Raw genomic sequence first — 18,181 nt, 5'->3', positions numbered from 1 at the left:
CTCCATTAGTTTATTCTAATATATTCGAATAGCTTAACCTAATCTAGCTTGACCTAACTTAGCCTAACATAGCCTAACGTTAACCAAACATAACCCACGTAACATGGCCCTCAGAAGTGATCCATCTAGTTTTAAATCAAAGGTTTTAACATTATTGTGTAACACAGAAAGATAAAGGATGAAAGAGAGAATAAAAAAGTTACTTAAATATTAGAGAACAAGAGACATAGAGAAACAAATAATGTATATAGTGATAGAGAGAAATATGTGTTTACAGAGAGAATACTCGTGTGTGTGTGTGTGTATATACATCGATAAAACCACACAGGAAAAGGGAAGCAACTGACAGTCTCTTAACATATCTCGAAGACCAGGTGGGGTGACAGTACTGCAAACTGGAAACTTCTCACTCTTGAAGAGCGTTACGAGGGACGTCTACAGTACATATTTGAAACGACATACTTTTAAGACCCACTAACTTAGTCGCTTGATTTTCATTCTTCTCACAATGGCCCGAGAACTTCACTTCGTTGTCAACATACACAACCAGATCCTTTTCATATTTGGTCTCAGTTAACAATGCTTCTCCCTCACGTTGGGACATGTGCGACGCCTCCTTCCAGTTGGTACGACCCAGGTGTATCCTTTTGTATTTCGTGACGTTGAATATTAACAGACATTCCTGCGACCTCTCCTGTATAATTTATGAAACAAACGAACAACTACGGTTCCAGCATACTACCCAGTAGTACCCACTTGTCACGGGTACACAGACGATTTCGTGCCATTAATCACCAAACATTGCTTGTGGTCATGAAAAAAAAAAGTTTTCGGTCCTCGCTAGGACACTCCCACAAATTTCGTAGCCTTTCAGTTTAATTTTCAGTCTTTCATGGGGGTACGCTGTCGAATGCCTTGGCAGTCTAATTCTATATTGTCAACATTGCCTCCACGCTCCAGAATCTTTGTTCACACATCCAACACCTTAAGTAATTGTGTCTAGCAGGAGCATCCGGGCATTACCGAGAAACAGAGATAAAAGGGAAGAGCTACTGTAATATAGACAAAGAAAAAGATATAGAGATAGAGAGATACACAGATACAGCCATAGAATAAAATAGAAAGAGACTCGATAAACACATTGGCTCTAATGCCCTCACCTTCTTCACCCTTCAGGAGAGATACTGATGAAAGGGAAGAATTAAAATACCACTGAGCTGATGTAAACATGAGAAGGTAGATATAGAGCTCGTCCCGACACACCCGAACACACTCACCTCGACACACCCGAACACACTCACCCCGACACACCCGAACACACTCACCTCGACACACCCGAACACACTCACCTTGACACACCCTAACACACTCACCCCGACACATCCTAACACACTCACCCCGACACATCCTAACACACTCACCCCGACACACCCGAACACACTCACCTCGACACATCCTAACACACTCACCTCGACACATCCTAACACACTCCCCAACAAACACATTCTAACACACTCTTCCCGACATACCCTTACCTCCTTGACCTTCCCGGAGATAGATAGATAGATAGATAGAGAGAGAGAGAGAGAGAGAGAGAGAGAGAGAGAGAGAGAGAGAGAGAGACCCTTAGATAAACACACACTCACCCCAACACTCTTGCCTCCTTGACTTTACCGAAAACTACCACTAATCTTACAAAATCTCTCTAAGTTACTATATAATTACAGCCTCTAATCTCCAGCCTTGATTAACTTAGGATCAAAGAGCTTCAGAGCCTCGCAGCGCACATTACAGCTGGATGGAGCATGTGCGTTATGTAAAATAGGAGTTTGTTATCGACTTGGAAGAAAAACATGCATTTGGAAGTCGTGTGCTGCAGTCTGGTGAGGAATTCTGGCGCGTAATACCGTAATACCACATTCCAGGTATATTGTGTGCCGTATGTATGTTAAAATGTCTCAATCACTCGAAGGAAAAAATACATATTAGAGGTTTATTTATGTTTTCAGATCTGATTTTTTTTTTTTTTTTTTGCTGACTCGAACGATGGAGAGTTAACTATAAAAACCATGTCACCGTTCACTATCCCTGCCACCTACACACACATACACACACACACATACAGTAATTATATAGACAGACACATACAGCACCACCACGTCGATCCGTTCTTGATTAATCCACGAGTTTGAGGGGCTTTTATTCATGTTCCGACATTTTTCCCAGAGGCATCTTTCATTACCTTCAACGAAATATATTAAAAAGACACGCAATTAGGCTTTTCATAAATATATTTCAGACGCATCAAAGAGCAATTTTTTTCGCTTTTCTTTTCTGTCCCTCAAGTTTTTATTTTGTTTATTTTTTTTTTTTTAGGCTTTCAGTGAAGGCATTCGAACGCGACGCCAGCCATTTTGATTTACAACCTCATGTGATGTTTTTCGTTTTTTTTTCGTTTTTTTTTAGTCATTTCGGAATGTTACCCAATGGCTTACGATTCATATGTGATCGATATATTTTTCTCTTCCCCTTTGTGAGGTCTTTGGATAGTTCACCGTTTTATCTAGGCTATTTAAGGAGACGCGAGCATAACACACTCTAGTCTGAGGTGAAGTGTGGGAGGGGACGGAAGACGCACTTTATACAGTGTGTGGGTGTGGGTGTGTGGGTGTGGGTGTGGGTGTGCATCTTAACATACAGTACATACAAAAATATGTGCAAATAGATAGATAGATAGATAGATAGATAATGAACAGCTTCAGTATCAAGATGGAGGCGACTCTTCTCTCAAGATAAGAGATAACAGTGTCTCTTACCCCTCACGTCTCTCATCTCTTGATCCCTATTGATACCCTCCCCTCCCCCCTCCTCTCCCTCCCCCTCCTCTCCTTCCTCCTCCACCATCACGATCTATCCACTGTCTATTCCCAATATCTATCAGCCATCTATCTCTCCTCGAGGGACGTAAATGGATCTATAAATTAACCTTCAAAAAGTATCGCCATAACGGGAGGCACGAAACAGTGTCTCTCTCTCTCTCTCTCTCTCTCTCTCTCTCTCTCTCTCTCTCTCTCTCTCTCTCTCTCTCTCTCTCTCTCTTGTCTCCCTGTCTACTATCTCTATCTCACTGTCTCTATCTCTCAGGTGTTAACTCTAAGACACCAGAAAGCTTACCTCATTCTGAAATAAATTCTTAGAAAAAGAGGCCGTGGCTTTCTATCGTGTTACAGTCATACAGGGTTACAGTGTTACAGTCATACAGGGTTACAGTGTTACAGTTACAGTGTTACAGTCATACAGGGTTACAGTGTTACAGTCATGCACAGGGTTGATGTTACAGTGAACATGAGGGTTACAGTGTTACAGTCATACAGGGTTACAGTGTTACAGTCATACAGGGTTACAGTGTTACAGTCATACAGGGTTACAGTGTTACAGTCATACAGGGTTACAGTGTTACAGTCATACAGGGTTACAGTGTTACAGTCATACAGGGTTATAGTGTTACAGTCATACAGGGTTACAGTGTTACAGTGTCATACAGGGTTACAGTGTTACAGTCATACAGGGTTACAGTGTTACAGTCATACAGGGTTATGCAGTGTTACAGTCATACAGGGTTACAGTGTTACAGTCATACAGGGTTACAGTGTTACAGTCATACAGGGTTACAGTGTTACAGTCATACAGGGTTACAGTGTTACAGTCATACAGGGTTATAGTGTTACAGTCATACAGGGTTACAGTGTTACAGTCATACAGGGTTACAGTGTTACAGTCATACAGTTACAGTCATACAGGGTTACAGTGTTACAGTCATACAGGGTTACAGTGTTACAGTCATACAGGGTTATAGTGTTACCATCATACAGGGTTACAGTGTTACAGTCATACAGGGTTACAGTGTTACAGTCATACAGGGTTATAGTGTTACCATCATACAGGGTTACAGTGTTACAGTCATACAGGGTTACAGTGTTACAGTCATACAGGGTTATAGTGTTACCATCATACAGGGTTACAGTGTTACAGTCATACAGGGTTACAGTGTTACAGTCATACAGGGTTACAGTGTTACAGTCATACAGGGTTACAGTGTTACAGTCATACAGGGTTACAGTGTTACAGTCATACAGGATTACAGTGTTACAGTCATACAGGGTTACAGTGTTACAGTCATACAGGGTTACAGTGACAATATTGATGGTATTTAACATAACACCTTTCCTCACTACTGTGGTACAAGCTAAGGTACCCGGCGTTGCCCTAGAGTTTTATGTTTTCCCACGAGGTAAAGTGAACCAAAATGGGTGCAGACACATTGCCTATGTCGGTCTTTAGCCAAAATTAAGTGCAAATAAAAATATATAAAAAATAACACGTATGCTGTGTTTAATGTATTAGCTTGGAGTACAGTACAGCATTCATCTACTAATACAGTACAGCAATCATCAACAAATACAGCACAGCAATCATCAACAAATACGGTACAGCATTCATCAACAAAGAACATAATGCTAAATTTGTAGATTATGTAAATTATGCAAAAAATAAATAAAAAATCACATTATATAAACACCGTATCACACAAAATAGAAACGACAGATATAAATCAAATGTGTTTTATGTTTGGTGAAATTTTGTTGAATGAAAGTTTTCGTTGAGGAGCTGAGGAAGATCAAAGAAGAAAATAACGAGACAGAACTTTGACTCACTCCGCCCAGGCACCACATGGCGGCGTTCGTCTGGCAACATTGTAAGATTATATCCCCGAAAAGATCATTCTTATCCTCTTAATATTTCGCCATTGAAGTGATACTCTGTAAAAGCATACATAGATTACATACATACATACATTACATACATACATACATTCATACATACATACATACATACATACATACATACATACATATATATTACATACATACATACATACATACATACATACATACATACATACATACATACATACATACATATTCGGTAAAATACAAAAAATGTAATATACAGTGTAGGTATACAAACACTGTAATCTGTATACGCGTGGTTACATAATAATGATAACTGATTTGTATAAATCTTTATGTATGTATGTGTGTGTGTGTGTGTGTGTGTGTGTGTGTGTGTGTGTGTGTGTGTACATCACTTTATGTGCCTCTGTCTACCCAGCAGTTTGTTAATCTATAAGCAGACCGTGTTCCAGTGCAGTAGGTGAGTTGTCCGGTAGGTGACTCTGGGGCTTGGCTAAAGGTCACGAATTACACCAGTAAGTTGCTCACACACACACACACACACATGTGCTATTGAGAACTCCACCTGCACCCCGCACCTGCAATCTGTTGCGACTCAAAAAACCAGGACTCATAAATCACTCGACTGGCAGGGCACTTGGCATCCTTGATTGGCTGACCATGGGATGACGTAGGTATACTCTTGGCGTCCGTGATTGGCTGAATATGGGATAAAGTTGATATTCCTTCAGTCATTGATTGGCTGATAAGGGGGATAACATAGATGTCCCTAGCGACATTGATTGGTTAATAAGGAGAAGACGTAGGTATTCATATAGCGTCATTCATTGGCTGATCAGAGGATGGCGTTAGAGTTCACATAATCCAGACGGCCTGACCTCACGTATCAATTATCAAGTATCAAGTTAATGATCGATTACTCATTATTTTACCTTCAGTTTCATATGACGGGCAGTGTCTGTCTGTCTGTCTGTCTGTCTGTTTTTGTAAGTTTATCTGTCGATCTGTGTTAACGTGTGTGTGTGTGTGTGTGTGCGTGTATGTGTGCGTGTGTGTGTGTGTGTGTGTGTGTGTGTGTGTGTGTGTGTGTGTGTGTGTGTCTGTGTGTGCATGTGTGTGTGTGTCTGTGTGTGCGTGTGTGTGTGTGGATAAACAGCTATAAATATCCCGTGCTTTTTACGGATCATCGCCCCAGGTTAACGCAACTGACTCTTTCCCTTAATTGTGTTGATCCTTTTCTGTTCTTTGTTTTTTGTTTTGTTTGTCTTCGTTTTGTTTGGATTTGTTTTGTTTTGTTTGTTTGCTTTGTTTTGTTTAGGTCGTAACCAAAGACATATATTAGATCATTCTAACCTAATCCATCCAAGCCTACCCAGACTAAACCTAACCTATCCAAACCAAACCTAACCACACCTAAGATAACCTAACCTAAGCAAACCAAATCAAACCTAACCAAATCTAGCTAAACCTAACCTAACCTCAGCTAAGATAAAGTAATATCGGAGTTATTAATTCAAATTCTACATAATAGTTTACCTACCTGATAACACCTACACAAAATATCAATTCAAATACCCATAAATACCCATACAAAAACATCCATTAAAATCATCTCTATTTACCAATTATTTCTAAAACACACGAGCTTTATAATGTAAACAGACGTTAACACAGATACACACGATTTCACCGATTAAACATTTCACACAACACATAATTCACAGTGATCATTCATCATCCCACAACCAGAAGCATTTACTAGAAATTTGTCAGTTTTCAATATTGAGGCGCCATTCAGAGCCAGGATGGGAGGGCTTATCTGGTAATCACAGGTGGGGAGGGAGGGGGGGGTCTGTGTAATATGCTAAGTGGAGGCCTTTTGACGCTGGCCCATTAGTGAATATGGGGACAACCTCCCTCTTAACATAACTCTCTCTCTCTCTCTCTCTCTCTCTCTCTCTCTCTCTCTCTCTCTCTCTCTCTCTCTCTCTCTCTCTCTCTCTCTCTATATATATATATATATATATATATATATATATATATATATATATATATATATATATATATATATATATATATATATATATATAATACTCGTATGAAAAATGACTCATCCCAATGATATCCTAAGTCAAGTATCACACATTCAATGTTTACGAAACTCAGCAAGTTTTTTTGAGTCTATGGCCAGAAGTCCTCCATGGAACAGCTCTTTGTATTACCCGCTAAGTCGTCAGAGGAGGAAACACAGGTAAATCCTTGATACTGATTAGGATATCTTCTCGTTGTGACCTAAGACATTCAAGTCGTTATTTCAGGTCTGAGGTTAACTGGGCTTAAGACTAAAAAGATTCTTATAGAGTCTGGACATCCCTCCTCCCCTCTCAGGATTGACAACGGCAACAGCTGTCAAGCACTGCGTGTCCCACAGTTGTAAGTACGTAATAGGAAGAAGACAGTTTGTGACAGGACATGCATAAACATGGAAAACCAGGGGTTAAAACCTCAGGGTCACCAACTAGTTTGCTGACATGTAATTACTGCAAGGGGAAGACGTCTAGGACGGATTGTGTGGGTCTGTCCACTTCAACGTTTAGTACGTTGCAGAATGCGGTAAAGCAAAAAGGATGTTGCCAGTACTGCCCTGACTGCATAATCCAAAGTAAACGTGGCTATTGCAGATCATCATAAGGGAATGAGAAACTTAGGGACGAAAATGGATGAAGCTGGATCCTTGCTGGTTGCCAAACTAGAGCAAGTTGGGAAAGAAATCCTCGCTAAGACTAGGGAAGTAGCTGATAGAACGGAGGGAGTAGTGAAGAAGAGTTATGCTCAGGCCTTAGCAGGGCCACAGAAGGTGACGGAGAGTAATGCAGGATCTGAACAGCTCATTCAGCAGCTAGGGACTCCGCAGAAGTATGTTGAAGAGATGGTAACTAGCAGACCTACTGATAGGGAAGAGGGGGATCAACGGGAATGTTTCGAGCGCAGGGACAACATAATAGTGTTTGGAGTCCCTGTGAGCCAGTCGGAGGAAGCTGAGATTAGGAAAACACACGATAAGTTGCAGTTTGAGAATATTTGTACAGAGGCTCTGAAATGTCAGCCCTCCCCCCCCCCCCCTTAGGATGTGAGGAGGTTGGGACAAAAGCAGGAGGACAAACCTCACCCCCTCATGACCACACTAGTGAGTGAGGATAAGAAATGGAAAGTTATTTGGTAGGAATAAAACTTAGCAAGGAACGATGCATTTCAGAATATATTCATAAACCCAGATTGCAAGTTAATGCAGAGGGAACGGCACAGGAAGCTCCTGCAGGGCTTGAAGCAGAGGATGGAAGAGTCGAGGAGGAACAGGGACTGGTGCCTGCACTTCGGCACCCCAGTTATCCAGAGAAATTAGAGCGCCTGCAACTGCCTAGCTTATACTACAAACGGGCAACGGGGGGAGGGGCTAAGGTGTATGAACACTCAGTCGAGTGTCCATAGCTGGAGCTGGAGGATGCCCGCCCCTTAAGGGATCACAGCTCAATGTCAAAGAAGCCGCAAGTCCAGAAAACTGTGAGGGCGAACTTTTTTGGAGTGAGAGAATGTTGTGACGGCGCCGGGTGTGAGCTGTTTCAAGACCAGACTTGATAAGCACTGGAGCAGGAAGCCATTGACACAATATCGTTTTCTACGTTATAAACGCTTCGCCACTGGATGCGAGAAATTATAGTTATCCATTAAAAGAGATAGAAAATATCGTTTTCTTTGTTAGAATGATAGCCGGCACTGGTCACTAGATGGCGAGCTATTCGAAAGCCGTAAAACAAAGTAAGAGATATTGTTCCTTCACTATACCTTCCTTGCTTGTCGCCATATTGACCGCATCAGCCGTCCTTGTGTAAGTATACGGGGTTCAGCTGATTTTCGTTGTGATCAGAATTTTGTCCCCAAATGGCACCTAAATCATCTGTTTTGGGATTTCTAAGGAGGAACAAAGTTGTAATTTTATTCCCTTTGTTCACGATAACAACTATAGGTGCAGATTTGTGGAATACTCGCAGGTGGAAGACTGAAAAAGCCGCCGCAAGATTACAGGAGCTTTCGTCATAATTTACTTACGGAACTGAAAGAACATGTAGGTGTTGATTGTCTGGTAATTGATCCTATTTGGAACTCAGGTAAGGTGTAATTTAAGGCAGTGTTGCTCCGGCTTAATTGTTAACATAAGTGAAGTGTGGTGACCGGATACTGAGATTACTGTACAGTATAAGGAGTTCTGTATCATTTTATAATTCTTAATGATACATTGTAATTACTGGTAAAATTGCAGATTACTACAACCGAAAAATCTGATAAAAAAAAATGTTTCGCCTAACCTTACCTAACCTAACCTAACCTAACCTAACCTAACCTAACCTTACCTTACCTTACCTTACCTAACCTAACCTAACCTTACCTTACCTTACCTTACCTTACCTTACCTTACCTTACCTTACCTTACCTTACCTTACCTAACCTAACCTAACCTAATGTAATACAGGTATAAGAAAATGATTATAGAAAATATAGTTCTATCGATTGAGTGTAGTGAATTTCCGGAATTCTGTGGTTGCTGTTTACTAACCTTTATGGGCACTTCAAGACCTTAGCTGTTGAAATAAAGATTAGTTAGTGACCATAAGGGAAAATTAATAACTAAAATAGGTTATTCATATATTTTACTACATAGGGTGATTTAAAAAATACGCCTTGGATATTTTTGTGTGACCGGCTAAGTTCCTACTAACACTATTTTACTGAGAGTGTGCACTGATTGGCTAATCGTTCGTTACAGGCGAACAAAGCGTCACAGGTTAAGAAGTTAGGTGAGGTAATGTTCTAATATGTTCTGTGCATTGTCGTTTTGATTTGATTAGCCAGTCAGATTGCGCTCAGGGTAAAATAGCATTAGTAGGAACTTCGCCGGTCACAGCAAAATATCCACTGCCAAAAGAATATGGCCTTTATTTTCGTCGCTGATGTGTATACAGTATATTTATGGAGATACGACAATGATTTGGATATTGGACAGGGCTTTGAAGATGAGGGAAAATGTAGGGTTAAATAATAAAAAAAATACCAGTCAAACTTTAAGAGAACCTGACCTATCCTAAATTATTACCTGTTTTTGTCATATTGTGTTAACCACCCATCACCTTTTTGTCATATTTTGTTAACCACCCATCACCTTTTTCCATATGAATAATATATGTTTTCGCTAGTTTTCTTGCTGCTTTAGATGATTTTGACATTTCTCTTTGGGGCAAATCAATTTTGTTTTTAGTTAGGTAAGGACGTGGCCTGTTAGGTTAGGTCAGGTTTGTGGAAAATGGATGTAAACCAATAATAATGATGATGATGTCCAATAAATGTAGAGTTACTGTACATTATGTGTTCAAACAGAGCAACAGGCTATTTAACCATGATTGCCATGACATATTTGCCTCCCTGATAATGATTAAATGAAGTAATACATTATTTTAATAGGTTTTGATTGTTTTAGTTATTTTCTATGGTTTCAAAGAACTAACTTAAAAGTACTGTACAATAAATCCTTTACCCTTTTGTGAAATTACAGTACAGTACTTTGAAACTTGATCCAACATGCCCTGGAGAGGATTCTTTATTGTTGTAATGATTTAATAGTTCATGTAACTTATCCTAGACATAGAATTTATATACGTACATATATGTATAGTAATGTGAATGTTACCTTTCACACATGTACCAGCATTAAGTCCATGAAATAACTGTCCTGGACACCATTTGCTAAGCACAAAGTGAAATCTGTTCAAATAACAAAACATGCCCATTTTTTTTTAACTTTTGAATTATAGAATAAAAAAAGTGAAACATACTAAGTTGGTAATTTTTTCAGCACCAAGATGACCTTCTTTGCACATGTGAAGATTGATTCTCGCTTCTTCAAAATGCTGATGGTACCACTGGCAGGCTTCTTAGTGGGAACATATTTTGACAGAATGGAAACCGAAAGACAATCGATGTTCAGGTAACTATTTGTTATACATTATTCTTATGTGATAACATTGATCAAATAAACTTAATTACAGATAATATTCAGCAGGAGTTGGAGACATGTAAATGTGATCTACTCTACAATACAGTAGATATGTACACACAATTTCATGTTTAGTACTTGTAATTAATAATGTTTCCAGGTTTAAGTTACTGTGTACATTCACACACAGGTATCCCTTAATAAATACAGTACTAAGGGGTAGAGTTACTGGAAATTCATTTATTAAGTGAAAATATTTATATATTTATATATTTTATTGCAGGTTGTGTTCAAGAGCAGGAAATATGGGTCAAGTAGTGGGTTTTTCACACAAAGGTTACCACTGTATCCTATAAAAATAATATTACAAATAAATACATGTACTTGGAAAAGTAATGAACATTGTGCAGTCGAACATACCGGGTAAATGTTGTATACAAATCCTGGGTGGCTATCTTGACATGTGACAGACAGAAGTTTGTAGTCTTAAAAGCAAAATGCTGTCAAAATGTTTTTGTTATTTGATAAAGTGAATGTTAGTTTTTGTATAGAGAAAAGGTGTCACAATATAACTTATTAAAACAAATTTTCGTTTCTCTGACATACATATAGTGGGAATACTTGTATGTATTGGCAAACATAAGGCTTTAGGAATTAATGAACACTGTATGGGTAGTGAGATGAAACCCTTGGCCATTAAAAGGAGGTTTTCACTCATGAAAAAGCCAATTTCTATTGCTGGTGGTATTAAGTACACATCAGATAAATGGAAAGATGCGTGAAGTGAAAGATAGCGAGAAGATTGGCTTTGTAAATTTTTATATCTTGCTGAGCTTATATCTTTATATCTTGCTGGCATGATTTTAGTGCCTGTATAGACTGTATTTGTTTATATTATTTAAAATAGTGATTAAATCTTAGCTTTTCCTTTGCTCTTAGGGACAAATCAGCTCTGTACGGACGAGAGCTGGCTGAGGGGGAGAAGCCGTCCTGGCCCTGACAACCACACACCTTACTAGTTGGCTCTTTGTAAATCTTTATTTATATTCAAATGATTAAGAACCTTAGTTTTTCAAATGTACAGTATATAATAAGTATTTCAGAATAAATTATTAAATAGCTTGATAATCTCTTCTTAGAACCTAATACATGATGGGACATTGTACTGTAGTGTGAAATAGATACACAGTGACCAATATATTGTGTTCAAGCTTTTATATAATACAGTACAATGTACTAAAATATCTTTTAATATTTTGTATATTCCTCTTGTATCGTCACTCCTTTTCAGTTTCGGCATGGGGCTGATCTAGGTAATGTGTGTCGGTGAGTGTTGACAGTAAAGTGCAGAATGTTAGAGAAGATTATTTTAACAAAATATTTGAAAATTGTCCATTTGCCCCTCCCAAATTGCTTGTATATCCAATGCCAAAATGGAGGATGGTGAGTGTTAGGATTAAGATAAGATTTAGCTCAGTAGTAGGTGATACTGTTTATTAAGAGTAGGTATAGCACAGCACTTGCTGCATATGCAAGGTAATTTATGTGAGCAATGGATCTATTGATGATGTACAAACTGCAGTTCTGATGATATAAAATTTAGAAAAAATAAAGGTTTCCTGTATATAGCATACTAGCAATTACCACTCATGCCTCTATTACAGTATACTGAGAAAATATTCTCCTTTACATACATTTATTTGTATTTTTGTATGAACCAACAAAGCAAAACATAAATTTGAAAATTATATTTTCTTGGTCATCATGATAATACCAAGTGAAAACTAGAAAAAGTCAGGTGCCTCCCCTATCTTATAATTCTGTAGGGTAGTTTATTCCTGGTGAAAAGTTTCATTACTCTGAAGCCTTTGTATAAGTGATTATTCATCAACAAAACTTGGCTAGTAATAGTTTAATGACTGTCCCACTGGCATATTCATCTTTTTATTGGTTTCACTTGGTAACAAGCAATCAATAATACAAAGTAATACAGTATGCTTTAATTAGAAAGTATTGAAGTAGAATATACAGTACAATATACATAAAATTTGTCACTATATAGTGTAAAAAAAGAAAGGACACTTGTTATTTGTGTGATTAATTTATGGCTTAAAAAGTTAAAAAAAATAACACGCTTTTATTATCAACACTGAATACATTACGTAAGATTATCGACTCTTCTTAGCTTTTTTCATTTGTACCTCTATAGCTTTTTTTAAGCTTGAAGAATGATTGTTGACAATTAACTGGAGGCTCTCATGGTCCTCAATGTATTGGCCCATTTTCTTGACTACAAATAATAGACACTGGCCAAATTTGACATAAGTTTTGTATTTGTCTGCAGTCTTTTTTAAGAAAGCTAGGGCTGCTTTGTGTGTTGCAGTGGACTGTTGATCAGCATGGTCACATAACAGTTGAAAAATCTGCACATCATCATCACGTATTGACACTCTCATAGCGATGGCACTGGGAAAGATAAAAAGTGTATCGTTTACGACAGATATGATTTTAGCATGTAAGTGCCAAAACAGAGCACAGATAATCTTAGGCCATGATGGGCTTCACCCCTCGGCTAGGAAGTTAGGTAAGATTAGGTAAGTTTCTTAGATTGGTTAGGTCAGGTTCAGTGCATTGTCATATTGTTTTTATTACTTACAATCATCCAAAGAATATCTGGAAAAAATGAATGAAATCGAACAACACATTCTGGTGTTAGTCATCTGCTCCAGGATTACCAAAATTAATATTAATGCAACAATTAATGATTCTGGCCTCACCAAAAGTTAACTAACAAAATATAACTTTGTTTAGACCAACTGTGGTTACAGCAAAAGAATAAAAGTTTGACTTATAATTTAACATAATAATTCTCGGTGTCATCACTACAGGAACTTTCATATACTGTACAGTACTGTACTGCATATGTTCCACTATATTAAGTAGAGTATAATTGCAAGTCCTCAAATTATTAATGAATATTAAATGGAGAACATTCAAGATTCAAGAACAAAAATTCTTGGAAAAACAACATAAACAATTGCAAATAACATACCTCAGCATTTGTGTAACATAGCCATATGAACATTCTGACACAAGGTGTGCCACCACATCTCTGTGTTGTTCACCAGTTTCTGGGCAGTACTGTAGCACAGGCACCAAGACATGGGTCACCATCACAGCTGTGTGCCACTGAAGGAACTCCAATAATGCTTCAACAGCTGGTGTGGATAGTTTGCTGGGCAGGTGGTACAGCTGCGTAGATTGTAAATACTGTACAGTGATCAGGTTAGGTAAACTGTATACTGTACAAAGTGTTATCATTGAAGAAGGAAATGTTTCTCCTGTTCACATACATTGTTGTTACAGTATTTGTAATTACACACCTTCAAAGAGCTTTAATAAATTTTCCTAACCAAATTCTTACCTGTCATTTGTCCATATCACTTTAATGCAACACTTCAAGACTTTTGAATTTACACAATCTTCTCATACATTCATGCCTTGTTTTATCATTACTGTAGTGTTCTAATTTGTCTTAGAAATTAAACTGGTGTGTATATCAAACAATTGTGCAGATAAACATTTGCATGTCAAATATTGAGTAGAAGCAAGGACATTGTAAGCAATGAATGAGAAGTGACAACTATGTTGTGGGATTTTATGACTGGTCTGCCCTGGGATTTGTTGTATATTGATGACTTGGTGCTAATAGTGGAAGGCCTTGAGAGTGAATGTGGCCAAAGCAAAAGTACCCGGTATTGATTAGTGACATAGCTGAGGGCCATGACCTGTCTGTAAGAAAGATGTTGGCAGCAACTCAATAATGTACAATGAGTGTGGAAGGTGAGAATCCAATAGGTATGTACAGTAGAATATGGCAGACTGTGGGATGTTCCTGAGTTTAAGTGTTCTATAGGTACAGGTAATCATGTGGCCTTAGCAAGGCAGGAGAAACTCAACATTGAGGATATATCCCTGGACAATGCTGATGAGTTCTGATACCTGAATGACATGATTAGTTCTAGAGGTCTTCTTGAAGCTAGCTAATTTGCAAGAGTTAGAAGTAGCTGGAGGAAGTTTAGGAACTTGCTGCCTTCATTGATGGCAAGAGGACTTTCCTTTCAACCAGTGTGAGAAGTGTGATGTATGGCAGTGAAACATAGTTGGTTCAAAAGAATTATATATGTAAGCTTGAACAAGCTGAAATAACAATGGTGAGGTGGATGTACAATGTCACATTGAAAGATAGGAAACCTTGTTCATAACTAAGAGGGAAGTAGGGTATTGAGAGCTTTGGTGAAGTTTTCATAGAGGTAGGCTGAGATGGTTCAGGCACGTGGAAAGAATGGAGAAGACCAATTGGATCAAGAGGTGTACGAGTCTAAATTTCCTAATACCATCATCATAATCATCATCATCATCACCAATGTGTACAGCCGTCCTCCATTCTTGAGTGAGTTAGCAATGATTATTTGATGGCTTGGTGTCCTGGTTGCCATTAGGCAAATTTGAAGTATGTCCTGTACTGTACTATAATGTATTGTAGGGGTAAGTTTTATAGCTGGATACCCTTCCTATCACCAATCCCCTTTACAGAGTGGGAACTGGGCACTATATGTAGGATTTCAAAAAGTATTCATCTATTTTATCACATACACACACATGAATCTAAGTTCAAAAGAAAACTATAGGTTATAAATTGGAAAAGAAATGCAAGATAAACTTCAGTAGTAAGGAATAACATACCTTGGGCAATATAAGAAGTCTTCCCAGTAGAGCTGCTGCAGGTTCCCCTGATTTTTCACTTTTCTTGCAGATCTGAACCAAGTGTTCATCATTTATTATGAGGGCATTGCTACTACACGCATCAAGTGGCTCAACTGAATTATAAAAACTTAAGTCAAATTTTTCTGAACTGCTTAGAGAACTTATTATTTTTTTTTGCATTGTCTTAACATCAGGTTTGCTGGACAACTGGGACTTTGTCTTAGAAGTGCCCACAGATGATGTAGTGCTGGTACCTAATATAATCTTTCTCTTTTGTGTGCTTTTGTCTCTCTCCATATTTTGTTGAGTATTTTTTTCTTCATAGTTCATTAAGTCCACGTGCTTACACTGGAAAACGCCAGGACTCTGCCGAAATTGTTTACATAATTCTCTGAAGGCTTCTTCATTTTTTTCACTTACATTGAAAGTTTTCCACATGATTCTTGATTTTTCTTTTGTCCATTTAGTCTCTAACAAGACACCTACAAAGAGTTCTTATGGTAGTGCTTGATATAAATAGTATAAGTAACTATACTATTTTCTATTTATTCAGTCATTTCCAGTTTTACATTATTACATTTATTGTACCACTGAAAATTCCAAATTGGCTCATTATTCACTCATTGTATTACAAGGACAATTATTTAACAGAGTTATAGGGCACAAAATAAAAAACTGATAACATAATTGATCCAAGCTAATTCGAATTATTAGTTCCAAGTTCATACTGCATTTATAGTTGTTATAAGTGGTAAGCTCAGTTTTATATACAGTATCCATTTTATCTTTCATTCTATTTTGCCTGCTGTACAGTAAAGTGTAACACCTTTGTCTGAAGCAGTGAAAGACTAGCTAGTACTCATTCTTCTCAACAGTTTAGGGATGAATGGATGTCTATGGCCAGCTGTCCACCAACTTGCCTTTCTTTCACTCACTGAAGTTCTTCACTGTCACTGAGCCATGGGCTGCACAGTGAAGGTATTTTTCAGTACCACACTGTGTCACCTAACAATGATCTTCACAGTTGGGGTACCTCACTATGTTATTTAATTGGTACCTTCACCGTAAGTCCAGAGTTAAGTAACACAATATCTTCAATGACAGTGAGATAAAAGCAACTGGTAGACTGCTGGGTATTATTGCATTTAAACATTCCACATTCCTACCATTAATCTATTATCATATTCTAATAAGACGTCTAATTATAAGATAATTTTCATCTATTACTTTACTGTCGCAAATGTATAATAACTGAGAGCGCAAATCCAAAAATTTCTTGATTTTCTTCCATTAATCTCCGCCATTTATCGCCTACCTCAAATCTCACACTGCGTGTCTCCTGCGTGTCTCCTTCATAAATCATCATGCGCATGCGTTCCCGTACACATCAGGCGACCAATCAAAAGCGGTTTCTTTTTGCAACCAATTAAAATGATTTTGGATTTAATTCGCTGTATTTTTGGCCCAATCAAATTCAAGTTTTATTTTGGGTCTCTCATATTTCGAAATTCAAGTTCAGTTCCGATCATGGAAGTCTGCGATGGGTGTCACTTAAATTATATGGAGCCGATTATGAGTTTTGGGGAAGAAACTATAGCATTTTTTCGATCGCATGGTGTTCTCCCAACCTCAGTAAAGTGTACTAAGAGCAAGACAATGTAAATATCGCAAAGACCAACATATGTGGCGTTGTTTAAGAATCTCTGAATCCAACGACGAACAAGAACCTGGTTTCCAGGCCAATAAGGTAAGAAATAGGTGATTCCATCATATGGCGAGAGTCAGTTAGGTTAGGGTAGGTTTGGTTTTGGTTTTCTAGTGTGTTTTGGTGTATTTTTTATTCGCCTAGCCATTATTTTTTTTTTGAAAAACGTCCCACGAAAAAAAAATCGATAAAAAAAAAGGTCAACTTCCGACGGAAATGAAGGTCACATTCGGTCTACACACACACACACACACACTAGAAAAATATATTTTTGACTTTCTAACATCGGGAGGTGGAAGTGCAAATTTATGGACAGCTGGTCAAAGCTGTCAATTTGGCCCTAATATTTTTAGAAGATAAAGCAATGACCTTCCTCTTGGTAATTTGGGCATCAGCATACCAGGACACAAGAGATGGAGTGAAATTGAAAACAGAAGACGAAACAAATACAATATTGCCTTTAACAGGTGAAAACAGGATGTAGGACCAGGTATTAATGTTCCTGTTGTCATCTCATCCCAAGTACTGCCACAGAATAATAATTACTTGTATCATCACAGGATAAATCACTGCACATTCTACTAAATTTCATCTTAGACGCAAGACTCCAACCATTACAGGACGAGGGCCATTTAAACTGAAAGTAAATATTTACTAAAAGATATTTAAATATCTGGGGGATGATTTAATGTTATTTAAATGACGCGAATAAAATGTAAACATTGACCGTTCAGGGAGTGTCTCAGTGGTGAGTGTTCCTTTAACTAGTGTGTGTGTGTTACTCTAGCACTGTGAGTTATAGTAACAGTACAGTTATTGATATATAAAGTTTGATGCAATACATTATAGATAAATTTGTATTTTTCTAGCATAATAATTGAACAAATACAAGAAGTATAAGAAATTGTT

At 37.9% G+C, this 18,181-nt stretch overlaps 2 protein-coding genes across 3 annotated transcripts; one reads left to right on the top strand and one right to left on the bottom strand.

Moving 5' to 3' along the window:
- Window positions 1-8,524: 8,524 nt before the first annotated feature.
- LOC121868006 lies at window positions 8,525-11,921 on the top strand. The gene is made up of 3 exons (XM_042368217.1): window positions 8,525-8,640; window positions 10,660-10,791; window positions 11,740-11,921. Exons 1-3 carry the CDS (start codon window positions 8,540-8,542, stop codon window positions 11,798-11,800), a joined length of 294 nt encoding a protein of 97 aa, XP_042224151.1. The 5' UTR covers window positions 8,525-8,539; the 3' UTR covers window positions 11,801-11,921.
- Window positions 11,922-12,273: 352 nt separating this feature from the next.
- Window positions 12,274-18,022, bottom strand: LOC121868005. Of its 2 annotated transcripts, none has more exons than XM_042368215.1 (4): window positions 17,819-18,022; window positions 15,547-16,157; window positions 13,853-14,052; window positions 12,274-13,266 (listed from the first exon to the last, which is right to left on the bottom strand). In XM_042368215.1, the coding sequence occupies exons 2-4, from the start codon at window positions 16,003-16,005 to the stop codon at window positions 12,969-12,971; spliced, it is 957 nt and encodes a 318-aa protein (XP_042224149.1). In that variant the 5' UTR covers window positions 16,006-16,157; window positions 17,819-18,022; the 3' UTR covers window positions 12,274-12,968. The 2 variants fall into 2 exon arrangements, with proteins under 2 accessions (XP_042224149.1, XP_042224150.1); XM_042368216.1 differs by having other exon boundaries at window positions 17,928-18,019.
- Between the last annotated feature and the right edge of the window lie 159 nt (window positions 18,023-18,181).

Source organism: Homarus americanus, unplaced genomic scaffold (genome assembly GCF_018991925.1).
Source record: "Homarus americanus isolate GMGI-L3 unplaced genomic scaffold, GMGI_Hamer_2.0 scaffold37032, whole genome shotgun sequence".
In the NCBI taxonomy this organism is placed as follows: Eukaryota; Metazoa; Arthropoda; class Malacostraca; order Decapoda; family Nephropidae; genus Homarus; species Homarus americanus.
The sequence above is the reverse complement of the archived record's forward strand: the minus strand, read 5'-3'. Positions and strand labels throughout refer to the sequence as shown.